Source organism: Ziziphus jujuba, chromosome 12 (genome assembly GCF_031755915.1).
Source record: "Ziziphus jujuba cultivar Dongzao chromosome 12, ASM3175591v1".
NCBI classification, from domain to species: Eukaryota; Viridiplantae; Streptophyta; class Magnoliopsida; order Rosales; family Rhamnaceae; genus Ziziphus; species Ziziphus jujuba.
Window position 1 is genome coordinate 18291087 of NC_083390.1, and position 20969 is coordinate 18312055.

The 20969-nt window shown below is 34.2% G+C and overlaps 4 protein-coding genes across 7 annotated transcripts; 2 read left to right on the forward strand and 2 right to left on the reverse strand.

Annotated features, from left to right (window-relative positions):
- The first annotated feature begins 4132 nt into the window (after nucleotides 1–4132).
- LOC107429209 (probable leucine-rich repeat receptor-like protein kinase At1g35710) lies at nucleotides 4133–7872 on the forward strand. The gene is made up of 2 exons (XM_048462566.2): nucleotides 4133–6776; nucleotides 6878–7872. Exons 1-2 carry the CDS (start codon nucleotides 4331–4333, stop codon nucleotides 7264–7266), a joined length of 2835 nt encoding a protein of 944 aa, XP_048318523.2. The 5' UTR covers nucleotides 4133–4330; the 3' UTR covers nucleotides 7267–7872.
- On the reverse strand, nucleotides 7638–14075 carry LOC107429210 (coatomer subunit delta). Its single transcript, XM_016039862.4, has 12 exons — nucleotides 13914–14075; nucleotides 12738–12814; nucleotides 12461–12500; nucleotides 11771–11994; nucleotides 11265–11507; nucleotides 11005–11179; nucleotides 10370–10674; nucleotides 9916–10114; nucleotides 9683–9836; nucleotides 8901–8963; nucleotides 8644–8740; nucleotides 7638–7968 (listed from the first exon to the last, which is right to left on the reverse strand). The coding sequence occupies exons 2-12, from the start codon at nucleotides 12738–12740 to the stop codon at nucleotides 7879–7881; spliced, it is 1593 nt and encodes a 530-aa protein (XP_015895348.1). The 5' UTR covers nucleotides 12741–12814; nucleotides 13914–14075; the 3' UTR covers nucleotides 7638–7878.
- Nucleotides 14076–15630: 1555 nt separating this feature from the next.
- On the forward strand, nucleotides 15631–17569 carry LOC107429205 (probable ascorbate-specific transmembrane electron transporter 1). Its single transcript, XM_016039857.4, has 4 exons — nucleotides 15631–16028; nucleotides 16140–16188; nucleotides 16312–16511; nucleotides 17008–17569. Exons 1-4 carry the CDS (start codon nucleotides 15870–15872, stop codon nucleotides 17272–17274), a joined length of 675 nt encoding a protein of 224 aa, XP_015895343.3. The 5' UTR covers nucleotides 15631–15869; the 3' UTR covers nucleotides 17275–17569.
- A 143-nt stretch (nucleotides 17570–17712) lies between these two features.
- LOC107429203 (uncharacterized) lies at nucleotides 17713–20960 on the reverse strand. Of its 4 annotated transcripts, XM_025078640.3 has the most exons (3): nucleotides 20732–20960; nucleotides 19662–19769; nucleotides 17713–18533 (listed from the first exon to the last, which is right to left on the reverse strand). In XM_025078640.3, exons 2-3 carry the CDS (start codon nucleotides 19722–19724, stop codon nucleotides 17937–17939), a joined length of 660 nt encoding a protein of 219 aa, XP_024934408.1. In that variant the 5' UTR covers nucleotides 19725–19769; nucleotides 20732–20960; the 3' UTR covers nucleotides 17713–17936. The 4 variants fall into 4 exon arrangements, with proteins under 4 accessions (XP_024934408.1, XP_015895341.1, XP_015895340.3 ...); XM_016039855.4 differs by lacking the exon at nucleotides 19662–19769 and having other exon boundaries at nucleotides 17713–18549; nucleotides 20732–20958; XM_016039854.4 differs by lacking the exon at nucleotides 19662–19769 and having other exon boundaries at nucleotides 20732–20956.
- Between the last annotated feature and the right edge of the window lie 9 nt (nucleotides 20961–20969).

A 20969-nucleotide genomic window follows, 5' to 3' on the forward strand; every position in this document is an offset into this window, starting at 1 on the left:
CATATAACACATTTGAAATGAGTTTAGTACCTGTTGAAGTTTCCACAGCCACTTCTCCTTTGCCTTGAACTTGAATAAAATCTCCATTTCCTATTTGCACTTTGGAAACAAAGCTTCTATCCAAGGTCTTGAAGAGATCAGCATCATGAGTCATATATTGAGTGCAGCCACTATCTACCAACCAAGCTTTCTTGCTGCCGTTTTCTACATAACATGTAGCAACAAACAGCATTTCTTCACTTTGCCGTGCTTCATCAACAACTTGTACTTGGTGTGCTTGTTGCACTAGTCCTCCTTTGTTTTTGACTTTTTCATTATGTCCCAATTGTTTGCAAACTCTACATTGAACATTTGGCCTAAACCAACAATATTTTTCAGGATGGTTGTCCTTTTTGCAATAAGAGCACTTCGTAAACTTCTTTCTTTCACCTTATCTACTTGTACCAGCACCATGTTTTCCTTTGACATTACTTCCTCCACCTTGCTGCTTCTTTTGATTATTGTTTGCTGGAGCCTTACCTTTTTGTAATGCTAAAAAATCACTTTCTGAGGTTTATTCTTGTCTTATAGATCTTCTTTGTTCAGTTGCTTGTAAAGCATTAACAAGCTCTAACAAGGAAATCTGATTCAGATCTCTTGACTCCTCCAAGGATGATATCTTTGCTTTGAACTTTTCTAATAAGCTTACCGGCACTTTCTCCACCACTCTTCTATCTCTTAGCTCCTCTCCAAGAATTCTGATCTGGTTTACTACATTCATAAGTCTATCAATAAAGTCTTTTACCAACTCAGAATCCTTTATTCTTAAAGTTTCGAGCTCCCTCCTCAAGTTCAATACCTACATTTGTCTTGTTCTTGCACTTCCCTGGAACTCTTCTTTCAACTTGTCCCAGAACTCTTTAGCTGTAGTGCAAGCCATAATTCTGGTGAACATCACTTCTGAAACACCAGCATGTAAGGCAGATAAAGCTTTAAACTTTTTAGCAACCTTCTCACTACGTTGTTTTATTTGAGCAATAGTGGGATTTGTTGTCAAAGGGGGAGGATTTCTTTCGGTCTCTACTACTTCCCACAAGTCAAAAGCTTGAAGGTAAGCTTTCATTTTTATAGACCACATGGCATAATTTTCTCCAGAAAATATAGGAGGTGATAGAGCAGAAAAATGAGTTGAAGCCATTTAGAAGGAAGGAAAGGTAGAAGGAAGGTTTCTTGTATTTTTTGCTATTTCACTCACAGCCCCTCTAAGATCATTAGGGCTCTGATACCATTTGTTGGATTTTTAAAACAAAAAACACAGCAAAAACGAAAGAGAAAGAAGCTTAAACTAGTGTGGTCTCAACACCCTCGTTCATTATGGACATGGCATATAACCACAAGTTTTCAAAAACAGTAAACCACCTAATTTTCACCTACTACTGCGGTAATCATATTGCCAAAAGACAAGTTATACCTTGGCTACCTAATACAAGCAGTGTTTTTATCAAAAGCTGAAAGTACAGTAACTAATTATTACAAAGCAACTTATGACAGCAACAAAAGTGACATTACACTAACAGAAGCACAAGAAGTATTCTCAGTTTTATGCTATCATCATCAGGTTACTTGAAGGTGCAGATTCAAAAAAAGATTATTTATTTTTTTCGTGGTAGTTATATTTCATTTATATTTTATTATATTAAATAAATAAAAAATGAAATAAAATATATATGTTATATCCATATATATAAACATCACAGACTTAATCATTAATACAATGCCAGTTATCATTTTGCGCCGGCAACATTCCAGCCAGCTAAAAGCAAAAAAGAAACTGAGTTTCTCACCTCCATTTACCATCAATGTACCTTACACCTGGACCCTCGTGGACTGCTGCATTGGGTACTGAGACCACAACATTTCGCAGATCAAACATTGCTGAAGCTTAATAGTCAATGCCCATATAAGAATTGTGGGATTATTGTGGCCCACTGACAAGCTCAAAACTAAATAAGCCCATTGACTCATAGCCCATAAAAGCCTCTATAAATGGCCATGGCTAGAACCATTTCAGATATGACCTTTACCCTATACCACTCTTTCTTGAGTCTCCCGACTCTCTTGGTATATACATGGTACTTGAGCGTCGGAGTGTGATTAGGCAGGGCACCACATCGGTGTCAAGCCTACTCTGTTCACTCTTTACCGGATTACAAATAAAGAGGAGTCCAATTTAGGAAGAAACAGGACAGTTTTTAACCCAAACAAGTTTCAATCGCAGAAACAGATGGCCAGCAATTGGCTGCAAGAAACAGGCACATCAATGTTCTAAGCATACAGAGTAACTCTAGAAACCAAAATTTTGAGAAAAGACCCTTAAGATGCTTCAGGCGTAGAATATTTTCATTGGAAAATAATTCTTTGTTCATGTAAAGGTGAGTTTGAAAAGGATGCTAGGATTGCCACCTGTGAGTTTTGAAAAAAAGAAAAAAAAAATGCACAAACCTTTGGACTCAATCTAAAATGACTCAACATCAGTTTGCAATCCGAAATTGGAACCACTTTTAGTGCTAGATATGCTCATGTCATTGAAGCTACTCTCAATTCTTCCAGAGTGCTCATCGATTGTAGAGACATAAATCCTCCTTTATCACCTTTATTATTTTCTATCTGCAAAACATATGACAATATTTTAAAAATGATCCCCTAAAAAGTACGTTGCAATTTTGATGATCTCCCTGGCTTTGCGTTTCATAACATCCTTGGTTTTATTTTATCTTGCTCTGCATTATTACCAGCTTGTGCAGCTTCTCTTCATGACTCTCCATCTCAACAGTACTGCTGATTAACTGTCACATTTTCCTTGTTCCCAAGAGAGATGTCTCCATCAAAAGCAAAAATCAGCTCGAAAGCTGTCATGCTTATGCCCTCTTCATCTAAAGGCATAGAATATTCAGCTACCTGAAAAAAAGAGTTTAAGGAACCAACCTTTTTCCTCATACACATTCAATCAAGGAATGCCCTTTGATTTCTCGATGCTCCTAATACAGAAATCATGCCAATATACTAAATTATAGGTCTTCAATTGTTAAAAGTGTCCATAATAATATAACAAATAAAAATAAAAAGCTTCTTTTTTATTTTTTACTTTTTTTTTTTTTATGTTTACCAATTCTTTTTGACAAAAGCACTAAAACTCACCTTTACCAAACTTGCTTGCAATTGAAGCAACGAGAACAAACTATGCGATGGATAAAATGGTAAGTGAAAAGCAATACTCAAAAAACATAAAAATATATTGGCATAAAAAAATATGAAGTTAAATATAGTCAAATAAACTGTATACTGATTTATAAATTAAAACACAGTAATTTATAGAGTAATATTAATCCACACCATTTAACGAAACTAAGCCATTAAATCATTAAAATTGATAAATTAAGCTCAATAGATATTTATTTCAAATCAGTTTGTAAATTGATATATGTATATATAAATATATATATATTTTTTATATATAGAAATTTTGAATTAACTAAGAAACCACGCAGTACAGTACAGATTTCAAACAGAATAGAATAAAATAGCCAATCAGCTCCTTCTTTCGGGAATCTAAAGAGAAAGCATCGCATTTTGGAAAATCGCATTATTTTACAATTGAACACCTACTTTATTTTTGAAAAAAATAAAAAAAGTGAGAAAGCTCTTCCATGAATATAGATATTTATTTCAAAAGGCAAACTAAAAGTAGCATTACTGATATGCAAAAGCAACTTTCAAAAAGCAAAAACAAAGGCTTTTGGTAAAAATGGACAGCAAATAATAATAATAATAGTGGTAGTAGTTATGAAAGCATAGTGAAATAAAGTAATCTGGTCCAAACAGTACCACGGAAAACACATGTTGTCTGCTGAAAATGGAGATCATCCTCTACTGCATTCAATGTTGAACAATGTTGTCATTTTCACATCCATTAAAGTTTCCAAACAATAGCATATCCACAAATCCACGCGTAGACTAACCATTGAGTCTTTCTTTAAGAATATGATATGAGTCATGCCCATGTTAAGTCCATGGAGAATCTCCTTTTTTTTATTTTTATAAGCTGTTAGATTATTTTAAAAGTTAAAATTAAACTATGAATTATTAGTGTTATGCATAAACTACTCAAATTTTATAAAAACCAAATAAACTACCAATACATTTTAAAATCTAAAATTTTAAAATTTTAAAACAATATAAAAGCTAATAAAGAAAGTCATGTCACGACCTAACATGAATATATATATATATATATATAGCTTCGTGAGACATAGAATTGCTTTGAAGTGGTAGTCATAGTGAGAGCAAATTAATGGCAGCCTTCGTTTCCAGTTCGATTCTCATTGTTGTTGCAGTATCCTTCTGGGCTACCTTCGTTTTCTGCTTATATGCTGCTCCAGAGTCACCTGAAAGAGAAACAAAGGCCCTGCTTCAATCTGGTTGGTGGAGACGTGAATATCTCAACTCTACCACCACAACTCCTTGCAACTTGCCTGGTATCACTTGCAATCTTGCTGGAAGCATTACACATATCTCTCTACATAACAATGATCTAGAGAACAAGAAGCTCGGGAGATTTCTTAACCGCTCTTCGTTTCCGAATTTAGTCGGTCTAGATCTTGCTGGAGCTGGACTTGTTGGCACCATCCCACCAGAGATAGGTTCTCTTTCAAACCTCATCCATCTTGACCTTTCAGATAATCAACTTACAGGTCAGTTACCTCTTTCATTAGCAAACCTCTCCCAGCTTGAGCTACTTGATATTTCTTACAATGAAATAAATAGTTCGATTCCATCAGATTTAGGCAGCTTGAACAATCTTGTTTCATTGAACTTGAGCTCTAACAGCTTGTATGGTCCAATACCTTCATCAATCGGTCAATTGATCAATCTCACTCATTTTCATATTCGTAGGAATCAAATCAGTGGCCAGTTACCTTCTTCACTCATAAAGCTCACCCATTTGGTTGAGTTTGATGCTTCTTATAATAAAATTAATGGTTCCATTCCATTGGACATAAGAAACCTCAAAAATCTGGTTTCCTTGTCCATAAACGGCAACCAACTCGATGGACCACTTCCTTCAACTCTATGTCAATTGACCAAATTAACTTTGCTATCAGTTTTTTCAAACCATATTAGTGGTTCAATTCCTTCTCAGATAAGGAATCTGACCAACCTTAACTATCTAGACCTTGGGACAAATGAGCTTATTGGACAACTACCTCCAACTTTGGGTCAATTAACTAATTTGTCTTATCTTTACCTTAACTCCAACCTAATAAGTGGATCTATCCCTTTATCAATTGGACAGCTAGTGAACCTGAATTATCTCTACCTAAATGGCAATATGCTGAATGGACCACTCCCAGCGACATTAGGTCATTTGTCCAATTTGAGAAGCCTGACTATTGATTCGAATTACAAAATTAATGGATCCATCCCTTCAGATATTGGAAACCTCAAAAATCTTATAATATTGGGACTTGAGAATAACCAATTAACTGGTCCATTACCTTCTTCAATATGCAGTTTAACCAGCTTACAATTTTTGCACCTTAGTTCGAACCGGCTAAGTGGGTTGTTGCCATCTGGGATAGGGAATTTGAAGAATTTGACAAGATTGCAACTTGGTTCTAATAACCTCGTTGGTCCAATTGTGTTGTCTTTAGGCGGTCTTGAGAGTATAGAACATATTGACTTGTCCAGCAACCATTTCAATGGAAGCATACCGATGGAGATTTGTAACCTTTCTAGACTCGCTTTTTTGGACCTCAGCCACAACTCCATTGTTGGACAAATACCTTCTCAGCTTTTCAACCTCAAAAACTTGACCACCTTGAACCTTGCCTATAACAGTCTCAATGGTAGCGTTCCCTTTATTCTATTTCAATTCAAGAGCTATGCGCTCAATCTCGAGGGAAACAAAGAATTATGTGGTAACTTCACAGGTCTTTCTTCATGCTTTGAGTCAATCCCACCAAGCACTGATCATCAGGGTGCTGTAAAAGAAATTGAACCTCATTCCCACAAGATCAGAAACATTATTGTTCCTGGATCGGTTATCCTTCTCTCGTTGCTTCTTGTGCTATTGGCATTGTTCTACAAATGTTGGTGTAAAAATAAAAACCGCCAACTTGGTGAAGCAACAACAACAAAGAATGGAGATATATTTTCAATATGGAATTATGATGGGAACATAGCATATGAAGACATCATACAAGCAACAGAGGACTTCGATATCAAGTATTGCATTGGTACTGGTGGATATGGAAGTGTTTACAAATCACGACTACCAAATGGTAAAGTTGTTGCCTTGAAGAAACTTCACACCCTAGAAGCGGAAGAGCCTACTTTGATAAAGAGTTTCAAAAATGAGGTGAAAACATTAACAGAAATAAGACATCGAAACATTGTGAAACTCCATGGGTTTTGTTTACATAAAAGATGCATGTTTTTAATCTACGAATACATGGAAAGAGGGAGTTTGTTTTATGTATTGAACAATGATGTTGAGGCTGTGGAATTGGATTGGAGAAAAAGAGTGAACATTATCAAAGGAATAGCGAATGCGTTGTGTTACATGCACCATGATTGCACTCCACAAATTGTTCACCGTGATATAACTACCAACAACATTTTACTCAACTCAGAATTAGAGGCTGTTGTATCTGATTTTGGCACAGCAAAACTACTTGATCCAAATTCATCCACTCAAAGTACCATACTTGCTGGTACTCGTGGTTATATTGCTCCAGGTATGTTTAAAATCTTCATACTGCCTATTCTATTTTCATATTTAAAAGAGGTTTATAAATGCTGAATTGTTAACTTCTTTTGCTCTTCTCGTTAATTGTAGAGCTTGCCTATAGTATAGCTATAACAGAAAAATGCGATGTGTATAGCTTCGGAGTGGTGGCACTTGAAACGTTAATGGGAAGGCATCCAAAAGAACTGTTGTCGACCTTATCATCTTCCACCACACAAAGTCTGTTGCTAATTGAAGTTTTAGACAAACGCTTACCACCCCCGAGAAGTCGGTTGGCTGTGCGTGATGTTGTTCTTATTTCTACAATTGCGTTTGCATGTTTAAATGCCAACCCGAAGCATCGACCAACCATGGAAAGCGTTTCTAAACAACTTCTTGCTTGCAGATCAACATTGGCAGAACACTGTTTCCATGAAATTTCAATTAGGCAGCTCATGAACCCCACAAGTCTAACTAGACTTGACCATGATCAAAACTAGGATTACAAGTTCAGTTCAATGATGATAAACATGTAAAGATGTGTTAAATTTGTATTACAAATTTTCTACAACGATAAGATTGAAATTAATAACATTGCACATGGATCTTAAAACAAAAAAACAAAAAAACAAAAAAAAATTTAAGTCACAAATATTCTGTTTCTTGGGGGCCAAAGCAAATGTTCTATTTGTCCTCCTAGTAGTTCGGCCAAGTAATTTTTTTTTTTTTTTTGTTTTCACCATTAAATCATGATTAATTTTAACAATTTGACTATCATGGTAACTAATGGAGAAATTTCAGATTACGATTTATTCCATTTACATAAGATGAACCTATTACGGAAGTTGCACCTAAAAAGAGAGCACACAGCAACGCCCAAGGGCACAATGCCCAATGATTTAACCTATTCATCATAAAAGGGAAACTTACACAATAATCAAATGATAAGCATACTCGAGAAATGTAGGTACAAGTATTGATCGAGTTCGAAGTTTCGAAAATAACATCCGGCGTCATCACTTTCAAGTTGTATAATTGTAAACAATGAAAAAATCAAAAACATTTTGTCTAATACATTATGCCATATCCAAAAAGAGTTAACCGAGCTACACTCACACCACTTGGTAATTCTCTGTAACCAACTGCGTTCTTTGAGAAAACTTGGGAGGAGTTCCACCTCTGAGCGGGAGGATGTTCACAACCTGCACGTAAGAAGTTGACGTCAACAGTTTATATAAGGGAAAGAATATGACCCGAGTCAAACCAGAAAACAAAAACTTGGGAAAAGATAAATCAGAACATGAATAGCCATTTTATGCATAGAGAAATCTTGTATACAAAGCTTCTAATAGACGGAACAAGTAACATAAGTGATAAATGAAAGTCAAAGTCACAGGCAAAGGGAAAAGATTCGATTAAAATTTATCACGGGATATCATGTCAACGTTACCATGGTCCGTAGTGGCACTATTCAAGAATCCAGACTGAAGGACATGAGATGCAAGAGCATTACAAACCAACAACTTCTCCACTAAATTTGAGACATGGCCAAGTTACAAGTAGACCAAATATTTCAAGCAATAAAAATAAGAAATCTATTTTGAAGTGACTCATTGGAAATGCCAATTTTCTGTAATGCATTGAAATCTAGGAAGTAATTTGATATTGCAAATTAAACATATAGTTACTATATACCAATGCTAAAAAAATCCCTCACTACACAACACTAAACTTAATTAGAATTTAGCAGTGATACATTGTTGACACAATGTTATCAACTCATCGGTTTCAGTTTCAGTAGAAGTAAGGCAAATAGCATAAAAGAGAACTCAGCAGTGTAATTAGGAAGTGAAATCAAACAAGAAGGCAATGCAAACCTTGAGATCACTGAATGTATTGGTAGCAGAGAACCGCACAGAAATTGGGAAAAATATAGATGAATCAGCTGCAGGAACAACAAACTCCATCGATCCACTGCCATGGGTTTGAATCATAAAGAAAACACCTTAGCGCTAGTATACAAAAATATATATATATATATATATTAAATAAATAAATAAAATTTAAAAAAAAATGAGGGAAAAAAAAGTAGACAAAAAGAAAACAGACACTAAGAAGTCCAACAATCACAGACCTGCGGTTTGAGTTATCAATAAGAAGTATAGACCATTCCAAGATGGAATTCCTTGAGTCATATCTGCAGAAGATAAAATATGAAAAAAAAAAATGGATATTGGACTTGCAAAAAGGAGAATGTTAGAGATAGGACATAAAAATTAGTGAAACTGCCCTGCCTCATAAAATATTAGAATCATAAAGTTCTAAGAATATAAACTTAAAAACCCACATGTACTCCAACCTATTGAAAGTGGACCTAGCACCCAATCCATTTTAAAACAAATGAAAACAAAGTCCAACTTTTAAAAGATGATAGTTAATCTCAAATACAAGTTCAAAAACTAAATGCGGGGTAGTTTTCGTTCTGTATTTGTGCTCACTATAGTTTTTTCATCAAACTAAACTTACAAATCTTTCTAGGGCAACATGCAGTTACCAGGATATTCCAAAGAACATTTAACTTAAAACTTAATTCTGCGATCATATCATGCTCTCTTAAATATTTTAATTAACCTACAATTTTATAGCTAAATTTAGGAATTTCAACAAGATTATGATTTTGCAATCCAATACAACCGTATTATCAAATCATGTATCCAATTGTGCACAACAATAATTTTTATCGAAGACAAGTGTTCTCAGTTCAGAAAATATGAGGATCTATTCCAAATCCATTGCCCACAGCCAACATTAATATAACAACATATATTTAATCAAGAACTAAATATGTTACATGACCAGTTGTCATTTATTGCCAAACATACCAGCTGGAAGGAAAAAATTAACTGAAGTTCTCACCTCCATTCACCATCAATCTGCCTTACACCTGGAGCCTCACGGAGTGCTGGAAGAGGTACTGAGACCACAACATTTCGCAGATCAAACATTGCTGAAGCTTCATATTCAATGCTGACGTAAGTTTCACTACCAGAAACAGATGGCCAGCAGTTGACTGCAAGAAACATAAAAATCAATGATCTAAGCAAACAGGACAACTCTATAAACCAAAATTTTAAGATCATTCAACCCACTTGTCAACGGAACCATTGCCTCATCTGTACTTTGCATTCTCCACTTCAAAAGACCAACACCTGATGCATCACCAGTTTGACCAGTCGGAAAAGGCCTATTAGGATCCTTCAGGCCAAGAATATTTTCATTGGAAAATAATTCTTTATTCATGTTGGGGTGTGTTTTGAAAAGGATGCTTGGATTGCCACCAGTTTCAATCTGAAAATAAGGCATGCCATTTCACAATTGTAATAAGACAAAGCATCAAGCACTAATGTTGCGAGTTTAATAACTGCAGCAACAAAAAGCTAGCGACTAAACTTATCTCAAATGTGAGAAAAGGTGACTGACGTTTTTACTTTTAGTCAAGTAAGTGAACTCAAAAGCTGAGGTTACATACTATAATTGACATCATCACTCAATACTACCACTTGGATTTTGCCCATGGAAAGGCACCATTCACACAAGAAATACCTGGACTTGGATATGTGCATCTTCTTGGTTAAGAATTTGCAATGATAAGGTTCCCTGAACATCAAAGTTACCGACTCCGCCATCACGTTTAAGTGTAACATTGAGTTTCTCCTCAACAGTCAAGGTAACAGGATCAGTTGGAGGTGGGGCAGCTGATCTAGACTGTCCTGCTTTAGGCTGCACATCTTCAAGGATTACTTCCCCTTCCGCTTTCAGAGACTCCAAGAACTGGTTAGTCCTTTGTGACTTACCCAACTGCATGCCAAGACCTTTAGGAGGAGCAGTCGCAGCTGAAGGTGCACGACCTGACAAATGGATTAAATGAGATCTTTTAATTCAAGAAATATAAATCTAACCAACTGATACCGTAAAAGGTTAAAAACATCTAATGTCAGAAACAATATGATTACAAATCTTAAAACATTATGCACTTCACTGTGTTCAATACTCCTAAGCAGAGAAAGAAACTACTTCGGAAAGCTTAAAACTTGTAACAAACAGTTTGAAACAATATCAAAATACTAACAGAGTTTATAAATAAAGATCATAAATCAATAATGTCCCACTAATAAATATTAGCCGCAAACCATAAAAATTAAAATCATGCAAAAAAAATAATAAAAATAGGCACATACCTTTTGACTTAGTAGAAAATGAGTCAACTTCAGTGCTCAATCCAAAGTTGGAACCACTTCCAAAACCACTTCCAGTACTAGATATGCTCAAGTCATTAAAGCTACTATCAATTCTTCCAGAGCCCATTGATTGTAAAGACATAAATCCTCCCTTATCACCTCTATTCTTTTCAATCTGCAAAAAATATAAAAACGATTTTAAAAGGTAAGTCTACAAGATGAGTTACATAGTCATGAGCAAAAATGATCCTTGAAAATACCTTGCTTTTGTCGATCTCACTCGCTTTGCGTTTCATGACATCCTTGGTTTCATTTATCTTGCTCTGCATTACCAGCTTGTGCAGCTTCTCTTCATGACTCTCCATCTCACAGTACTGCTTAACCTGTGCAACAGTCACATTTTCTTTGTGCCCAAGAGCGATGACTTCATCAAAAGCGAAAATCAGCTCAAAAGCCGTCTTGCATATGCCCTCTTCATCTAGGGACATAGAATATTCAGGTACCTTAAAAAGACTTAAGGAGCCATTTTTCTCAATTCATCAAACCAACATGTCAACAATGATATAAACAGAAACCTACAATAACTTTTAAACAGATGGTATAAGAACATAAAACAACAGCATTACGAAAATATAAATCCAGACCTATCCAAACAAGACGTATCACAAGTATAACAAGTATGATGCTCCTAATCCAGAAATCATGTCGATACAAAAATGAAAAAAAAAAAAATCATAATAATGACCAATCAATTAGAAAAGGATACAAGCTTAGAAAGCGTTCGTAGAGTGTCTAAATCTTCCAGAATGTTGCTCTGTTTGTTTGTTACTAGTAGCAAGTATAAAGCTTCAATAGGCTGGTAAACATAGCGAACATTTTCTGTCTCGACATATGTATGTTGTTTTCCAGTACCCACCAACTTTGGGAAAGCAGCCAGAAGACCTTCAATTCGGATGCGAGACATATCCACAAATTGCCTGGAAACAAGTACTGCAGAAAAGGAAAAAATAATAAAAAAAATATAAAGCCCATCATGTCAATGTTTGAATAACTCTTATAATGTGATTTCTTGAAAATTAGGTTACAAACATATAAAAGCAGGGATATATATATATATAACAAGTTATCAAATATCTGATCATTGTCTAAACATATAAATAAAATATACATGTAAAAAAATATCTACACATAAAAAGCCCTATCCTAATTCAACCAAATTTTAGATTTTAAACATGTCCTTGGAAGCCGCTATGAACAATAATTTATAGATCATCCAAATGTTAAAAGCATCAATATAACTTGAACTTTCTCTTTATACTAAATTTATTCTCCTTTTTCAACACCTCGGGATACATTCCTAAAACTTAAGATATAAAACAGTGCGTATGTATGTGTAGATCAGGGGGAAGATACAAAACAGAAAACAAGCAATATAAGGAAAAAGCACAGGACTCACCTTTTCCAGACTTGCTTACAACTGAAGCAGCAAGAACAACCTATGTCACGGATGAAAGGCAAATGAGAAGCAATACTCCAAAACATAAAAATATATTAGCACAAAAATCTGAAGGTAGAATATAGTCAAACAAGGAGTATAGGCATTAATTAAATTTTAACATAATATTGTAGAATAATATCAACCAATATTACCATTTACTGAACTCAAATATCATTGTTCCACTAAAAGCAATACTCAAATTAAAAATACAAAAACAAAAAACTAAAAATATTACCATCTTGATTACTGGGAGATAAGAAGCAACAAGCACCAAGTAAAAGGCAGCAAGGATCAAACGGAGTACCAATCACCCTACAAAAATAAAGATTCAGTCAATCTTTTAAAAATTAAAACACGAAATATGAGTAAAGTCAATAAGGCATATGAAACGGAAATATCATCTGGAGTACAATTTTCTCATAAGATCACTAAGCAACTCAAGCATGCACTCCTGCCACTTGCACAAGTTTCATGGCGCGATCCAGACACATTTCCACTATCTAATTCTTCATACTTCACCAAAATCAAAACAGGGACCCATTCCAAGCACAATTTCTCAGAGATAGCTAGATTATCTAAATAGTCAGATTGAAGAGAAGTTTGGACCAGATCCAATAAATTTCACCCTTCCAAATGATTTGCATCAAATTGCTCATTAACTAAGACAAAATCTGTAGGTACTGCGTACAGATCACATTTGAAAAAGGTGAAAAAGCTTAAGGATCTCAGTAAGCCTTGAATAAAATTTGTGAGCAGATATCCCCAAAAAAAAAAATATATATATATATATATATATATATTCCTTAAAAGAAACAACACCATATCCATAGGTACTAAACTAAATCAAGCTAAAAGTAACAGATCTATATGACCAAGGTACCACCAACCTAAATATACACAACAAAAGTAGTGTAACGCATCAAGTTATCGCATGCTTTGATGCTCGGCACACATAAAAGAGGAAAATGTAAGCCTACGCATGGAAATGTCTTTCCCAAAAAAAAAAAAAAAAAAAAAAAACTACTACCGCAAGTGAATCAAATCAAAATATCAAATATCCCAAATTTTTTTCATTTTGGATCGGTTTTTTAAATAAATAAAGGATTTTAGATTAAATTACAAAATTTAAAATTGTTTCCATAGAATTCGAGGTGCTACAAATTTTCCCAATAAGCCCCTGAAAATTGAAATTCGGATCTCATAGAGTTTCGGATCCATAAAAATAAAAAAATAAAAAATAAAAATGGCGCAAATCTGACCTCTCTCAAATGGCCGGTTTCAACAAACCAATTTTTTTTTTTTTCAAACCCTAAAAACCAAATTTCAATTGCACAAAACTAGATCCAGACTGAAAAGTTAAACAAAGAATGCTAAATGAACCAGATCTAACATGTGCGAGGTGAAACCAAACCTGATTTGGTGAGGACTCTGAAAATGATCGCAGAGACTGAAGTAGTAGGAGTAGAATGCTAAACAAATTTGTAGATCCTTGGTTGCCCTTCTTCACATTTATTTATTTTCCGCTTAGTCTCGCAATCTTTCACCCTCTGTTTCGTATTTTATTTTCCCACTGTTTGATTTGAGAATATATATATATACACACACATTATATATCTGACGTGGGTTTATCTTATTGGTTTGTCTATAGCACTATTACATTAATATATACACTTTACTCGCACAACAGCTTCCGATATAGGAAAATTCTATTTCACCCAAAAAAAAAAAACAAAAACGTACATTCTAACTTCATCGAAAAAAGAAAATATATATCAAGATATATAAGTATATTCTAACAATTATTTTGCCCCAAAAAAAAGTAAATTCTAACACTAAACTAATATAAATTATTTATTTTTGAAGTACTTAATTTAATTTATGCAAAAAAAATAAAAAATGATGTAGCAAAATATATATTCGTAACAGGAGAGAGATCAAATACTTACCGAATATAGCACTACAATTTTTTTTTTTTTAAATTTGTTGATGAATATAGCACTGTTTATACATATATATATATATATATATTACTTGCTTAAAGGCTTCCGATATTAAGTAAATTCCAACGCTAAACGAATATAAATCAATTATTTATTTATAAAGTACTTAATTTAATTTAATGCCCAACAAAGAATAAAAACCTCACATAAATATTATAAAAGAATAAAAAGTAGTATTGCATGTACCAATGGTTTATCAAAACATTAAGTACCAAGTGACATGGAGGATATGATTTATTATTATCTTTGTAATTCACAAATAAATATAAAGTAAATATAGGGTAGTGAGTTTTATATCTGGATTAATAACCAATAAAATGATATCACATTATTTTATAAACCAATTGGTGAATTATTATTTAGTACCCCTAGCATTATTGTATTTATACATATATAATTAATCTCCTCCAATTATATCAATGTATTTTCTTTTTTTACTCATCTGTAATAATACTCCTTTAACAATTATAATAAATATTCCTATTCGGTGTTTTTAACCCACAACTTTCTAAATATAATTGTTTCTAAATATAATTGTGAGTAATATAACAATTGAAAATAGAACACTTACATTCGTTTAAAATAATTGAATTAGCTACTTTATAAAGTTACTTTCTCATATTAAATTTTTTGGTTTAAAAATTATATATATAATGGATTAGCCAATATAAGTTTCACTTTAATTGTTTAGTTCACTGTATCTTCCAAATAAACCAAGGGATAATTATTTTTATAATAAATATAAAAGATAACACTTGTATAGGGATTGTTTTCTCATCATATAAAAATCGTATTTTGTATAATATGACGTATTCAACTATCTTCTAAATATATATGTTTTTTATTTTTGAAAATTATGAATTTTTAACTTTTGGTAACTATTCTACTCGATTTTAATTAGTCAAAAGAATATTCGATTTTATTTTTACATTGATTTTCGATTGTGGGCTGAGAAATCTTAAGATTGGGCTTATAGTTGGGCTTTAGTATGGGGCTTGATAATGGGCCATGGATCTGGTAATTGGTATCTGGCAAACAAACCCCCCAGCTATAGCAAGGCAAAAGAGATTAGCCGGCCGAGGCCGTAATCAAAAAATTCCACATACAGTTGGCGGAATATACTGACATGGTCATGCAAAAACAAACGGCTCTGTCATTGGAGAAATTTGCTTAGTACTGATCTACACCAAACTGCCAAACTTTGTCTATCTCTGCCTTTTTCCATCATTATTAATTCTTTCATTTTTTGTTTGATTTTTTTTTTTTTTTGCTCATCCTCCTAAATAACCATATTAACTTCGTCCTCGTAGTCTTGGATTTTTCACATAGTTTTGTCCAAAAAAAAAAAAACACATATACTTTCATCAATGGCGCCCAAAAGTAGGAGCTACCAAATTTCTGCAACCCCAGTTACAGTACTTGCTCATTTGTTAGTCATAGCAATCACTACCCTTGTGCTCGTTTGGCTCCTACACTTCCGTGAGGGCTTCGCTTTCAAATCCATCAACAAGGAGAAGATATTCAATGTCTTTTCTCTATGAAATTTGCTTTGTCTTTCAGTGTCCATTAATTCATTAATCTCACACTTTATATATATATATATATATATATATTTTACATGGTTTTTGATTTTGCAGCTGCATCCTTTTTTTATGATAATTGGGTTCATACTCGTTGGAGGAGAAGGTAATTTAAGGAAGTTGATTAATTTCTGTATAAAATTATCTTTTCTTTTCTTTTTTTTTTTTTTTTGGGTGAATCAAAATTGATCTCCAAAAAGTTGTGATGATGGAGTAAATTTTGGTGCAGCGATCATGGCATACAAGTCGGTCCCAGGGCGAAGAAAGGCGCAGAAACTGGAGCATATCATATTTCATTTGATAGCTTTGCTGGCTGGGATTTTGGGAATATATGCAGTTTTCAAGTATAAACATGAAGCCGGCTTGTCGGATATGGTTACCCTGCATTCTTGGCTTGGTATTATCACCATCTCTTTGTATGGTTTGCAGGTATCTCTCTATGTCATTATTCTTTTTGTTTTTGTTTTTGCCTTCTTTTTTCTTTCTTTTTTCACAAGTTTTTAAATTCTGTCCGCATTTGGCTTAGAGTTCATTGCATTTTGGTACCTGTATAGTTTATAGAAGTAGTGTGTTGTACTTTAGGCCTTCAAGTTCAAAACTTATTACAATTCAAAGCATCAACTTTCAATTTGTTAAAATGCAGGCCAATTAATTTTTCTTGGCCAATATTGGTTAATGGTTCCATGCCACTGGCCAATATTTAAAAGAAAAAAAGAAAAAGAAATCTAAGCCAATCAAATTAAAACAAACCAGGACCCACAAGAATAAGAAGTTTCTATTCACCCTTCTTCAGTATTTGGTTTGTAAAGTTAAAGATTTGAGAACCAAAAATGCAAATTATCACTAGTTTTAGAAGGTACTAAACTGCAAGTTACGTACCCTATAATTACAAAACTAACAAGTGCTATTATTTTTCGTTTTTCAGTATTTACTTGGATTCTTTACGTATTTCTTTCCGGGCGCAGAAATGTCAACAAGAGGAAACTTTCTACCATGGCACGTATTTGTAGGAATTCTGATATTTGTTTTGGCAATATGCACCGCTGAAACAGGGCTGCTTCGAAGATTCCTTTTCTTAGGCTTAGGGAAAAACCAAGAAGGACTTATAGTCAATTTCACTGGCCTCTTGCTTGTCCTGTTTGCTGTCAGTGTTACGCTTACTATCCTCCTCCCAAGAGGTTTTAGGAATTGATAAGTAAGAGGCCAACAAGTCTCTTGAGTTTGTCAATTGAGAGCTGAGCTAGTTGTAGTTCTTTTTTTTTTTTTTTTTTTTTTTTTTTTTTTTTAAATTAGTATTATTACTATTATTGTTAGTATTATCATTATTATTATTATTATTATTATTATTATTATATGCTGATGTTTGACAAGCTAGACATATAGACTTGGGATTGTACTATTTGGCCAAAAAAAGATTGTAGGATAGAAAATTCACGAATTTTGTAAGCTCATTTTAATATCTTGGAACAATTTTTCTCCAATTACTAGAGAAGCTTAAAACTGAATGAGGAACAGGGACAAGCCAAAATGAATGGGTTCAGATGAAAAAAAGTTGGCATTGACAAAGACTGAACCTCACAACTCTAGGGGAAATAGAATTAGCTACTAGTAAAAACTTTTTGGATGGAACTTATAATCATAAATTGCTCTAACTCTGTTAGACAATTCCCTTTTCTTTTCAATAGATATAACTTACAAATTAAACTAAATTGCAATCTCACATAACAGGACAACTAGCTAACACTGCTGAATCGGAAATTCAAAATCCTTGCTCTTTCATAAAACTTTGTAAGCATATTTTCTACTCGAAATGACAAAATCTATAAATCTTGACAGGGGTGACTAATAAAACAATCAATTTTTCTTCCGGTGCTTTTTCCGTTTGGGGACTGATTCTTGATTCAGTTCCTGAGTTGCTTCTACATTCTCAATTGGGTTTTCACCTGTGGTCATGTGGCCACTGTTGACAATGTCAGATGTGTGCCTTTTTTGCTTTTTCCTTTTGGGTACTGATCCTTGACTCAGTTCTTGAGTTGCTTCTACACTCTGAGTTGGAATTTGACCCGTGGTCATCTCTCCATTCTCCACAATGTCTGATGCGTGTTTTTTTCGCTTTTTCCTTTCTTTTGCTGATCCTTGATTTAGTTTTAGTTCTTCAATTCCTTCTACACTCTGAATTGGACTTTCAACTGTGGCCATCTCTCCATTGTCCACAATGTCTGATGAGTGCCTTTTTCGCTTGCGATCTGATCGAGCAGTTTTGAGTTCCTTTTTAAGCTGCTTTAGCTCCTTGAATGATGCCAAAGTCCGTCGGAGGTATGCGCCAATTGCTTGGGAAGCACCTGTATCAGTGGAAACAAACATCGATAGAGTGGCAGTCGCTTTGGAGAGAGAAATTGGCCTTGATGAGATAATACTTCCCGAAACTGTCTTCATCTTCAGCTTTGTGTTCTACAATTTAAAGATCCTATTCAATAAAATCAATATCAAAATATATGCAAAATCAAGAAGGCATACGAAAGAAGCTAAAGCAGCTCAAAAAGGAACAATTCCACTATCTGATTCTTCATATTTCACCTGGAGTACAATTCCACTATCTAATTTTTCATATTTTAGCAAAATGAAATAGGAGTCCCATTTTACAGCCCCATAACTAAAACAATGTTCTCAGAGGTAGCTAGATTATCTCATAGTCAGATTTTTTTTTTTTGGGACGTCAAGATGTTGATTTCATTAGGAAGAAAACAGTACATCATCAGCAAGGATCTTATTGAACTCTTAAAGGATAGGAATCCATTCCTGACACAGGAAGATTTCTACCCAAAGCCTGACAAGCAAACCAGTCAGCTGCTTTATTAACAGTCCTAGGAACATAAACCAAACTACATAAAGGAAGACTAGACTTAAAATGCAAAATATACTGAAAAATGGAATGAACTCTTAAAGGATAGGAATCCATTCCTGACACAGGAAGATTTCAACCCAAAGCCTGACAAGAAAACCAGTCAGCTGCTTTATTAGCAGTCCTAGGAACATAAACCACACTACACAAAGGAAGACTAGACTTAAAATGCAAAATATCCTGAAAAATGGAATGAACTCTTAAAGCATAGGAATCCATTCCTGACACAGGAAGATTTCTACCCAAAGCCTGACAAGCAAACCGGTCAGCTGCTTTATTAGCAGTCCTAGGAACATAAACCACACTACACAAAGGAAGACTAGACTTAAAATGCAAAATATCCTGAAAAATGGAATGAATTCTTAAAGGATAGGAACCTGACACAGGGAGATTTCTACCCAAAGCCTGACAAGAAAACCAGTCAGCTGCTTTATTAGCAGTCCTAGGAACATAAACCACCCTACACAAAGGAAGACTAGACTTAAAATGCAGATATCCTGAAAAATGGAATCAGCTTTCCAAACACAAGAGGTAGAACCACAACTAAGTTCATGCACAAGCTGCTGACAGTCAGTCTCAATCATAAAATGCAAAAAGCCCAATCGATAAGCAAGCAAGAATCCATGAAAGACAGCCAAGAGCAGGTAAAACTAAGTGATGTATGAAGATAGCCGCACCAAGATTATTACAAACAACACGACCAAGGCCACATTTACTTGCATTTGGCCTATAAGCACCATCACAATTTATTTTCACGCACCCAGCCACCAGTCTCACCCAAGTACCTGAAGGCAACAGCTCATTGGAACGAGACAAACAAGGCAAAGTAAGTATATTAGAGCTGGCACGTCCATGAGAAAAGAACTCAAAAATTGGCTTTCAAGGAGGTTGTATTACAAAGGAAGGATCACGATGCAACACATAAGTGACAATAAGGCACATAATTTATCCTTCTCAGAACCACAATTTGAAGATCCATAAACCTCTCATATAACCAGACCCTAAAATCACTTATAGCCACCCCTTTAACTCAGAATTGAAAAACTGAACCAAACCATACAGACCCTTAAAATCCGTATTATCTCATAGTCAGATTGAAGAAAACTTTTGACCGAATTCAATCAATTTCAACCTCAGAGAAATTTACATCAAATTGCTCATTAGGTTCTAAACTAAATCAAACTAAAAGTTAAAAACCTATATGACCAAGGTTCCACCCATCTAGATATACTCAAAACACACTAATAGTGTACTACATCATGTTTTGCATGCTTTGATGCTCGGCATACATATATAAACGACGACATTGTAAGCCCAAAAACCCAAATGTCTTCTTAAAACAAATAACCAGCACTAACAGTAAATCAAATCAGATATCAAAATTCTCAATTTTTTCATCTTGGATTGATTTAAAAAAAATAAAAAAAATAAAAAAAAAAGGATATTTTAGATTCAATTATAAAATTTTAAAATGTTTCCATAGAATTCGAGCTGCTATAATGGCTGGTTTTCATACTCCTTTCCTCATAGAACCTTAAATACATGACAGAGTTTTTGGCTAGGAAAGAAAAATCTTGCTTTCGATGAAAAAAAAAAACACAGTTCTCATGGAAAATCAAAGAAAGCGTCTTCAAATCTTACATACCCAGAAATTAAAATTTAAAAAAAAAAAAAAATTGTTTATCTTAACCGCAAATTAGGCAACCCATATAGAGCAAAAGCAAAATAAGAAGGATCGAGATTTTACCTTCAGAAATTGCAGTCCTCGCGAAAGAGAGAAGTATAACTGTCGGTAGGTATAGCTTGGACGCCGGTCGGAAGCCCTAGCTTGGTGTTCGTGTTCAGCTTCCGGAGGCGATGCAGTGAGGAAGAAGAACCAGTGTTAAAGTTGCGAGGAAAAGATTGGTACGTTTTTAGGTAAATTAACTTTTATTATTATTATTTTTTTCACTATTTTTTTTCATTTTTTCTTTTTCTTAATTTAA

Bases quoted from the DNA above. Each gene is read 5' to 3' on its own strand.
- LOC107429203 (XM_025078640.3), bottom strand. From the start codon at position 19,724: ATGGTGCTTATAGGCCAAATGCAAGTAAATGTGGCCTTGGTCGTGTTG. The intron at 18,534-19,661 runs GTGCGGCTATCT...TTTAAATTGTAG, and splicing joins TGTTGTTTGTAATAATCTTG to AACACAAAGCTGAAGATGAA.
- LOC107429205 (XM_016039857.4), top strand. From the start codon at position 15,870: ATGGCGCCCAAAAGTAGGAGCTACCAAATTTCTGCAACCCCAGTTACA. The intron at 16,029-16,139 runs GTCTTTTCTCTA...TTGATTTTGCAG, and splicing joins ACAAGGAGAAGATATTCAAT to CTGCATCCTTTTTTTATGAT. The intron at 16,189-16,311 runs GTAATTTAAGGA...ATTTTGGTGCAG, and splicing joins CATACTCGTTGGAGGAGAAG to CGATCATGGCATACAAGTCG.
- LOC107429209 (XM_048462566.2), top strand. From the start codon at position 4,331: ATGGCAGCCTTCGTTTCCAGTTCGATTCTCATTGTTGTTGCAGTATCC. The intron at 6,777-6,877 runs GTATGTTTAAAA...CGTTAATTGTAG, and splicing joins TCGTGGTTATATTGCTCCAG to AGCTTGCCTATAGTATAGCT.
- LOC107429210 (XM_016039862.4), bottom strand. The intron at 11,180-11,264 runs GTATTTTCAAGG...TATTTTTTGCAG, and splicing joins GTGAGATCGACAAAAGCAAG to ATTGAAAAGAATAGAGGTGA. The intron at 8,741-8,900 runs GTCTGTGATTGT...AACCCATGGCAG, and splicing joins ATTGATAACTCAAACCGCAG to TGGATCGATGGAGTTTGTTG.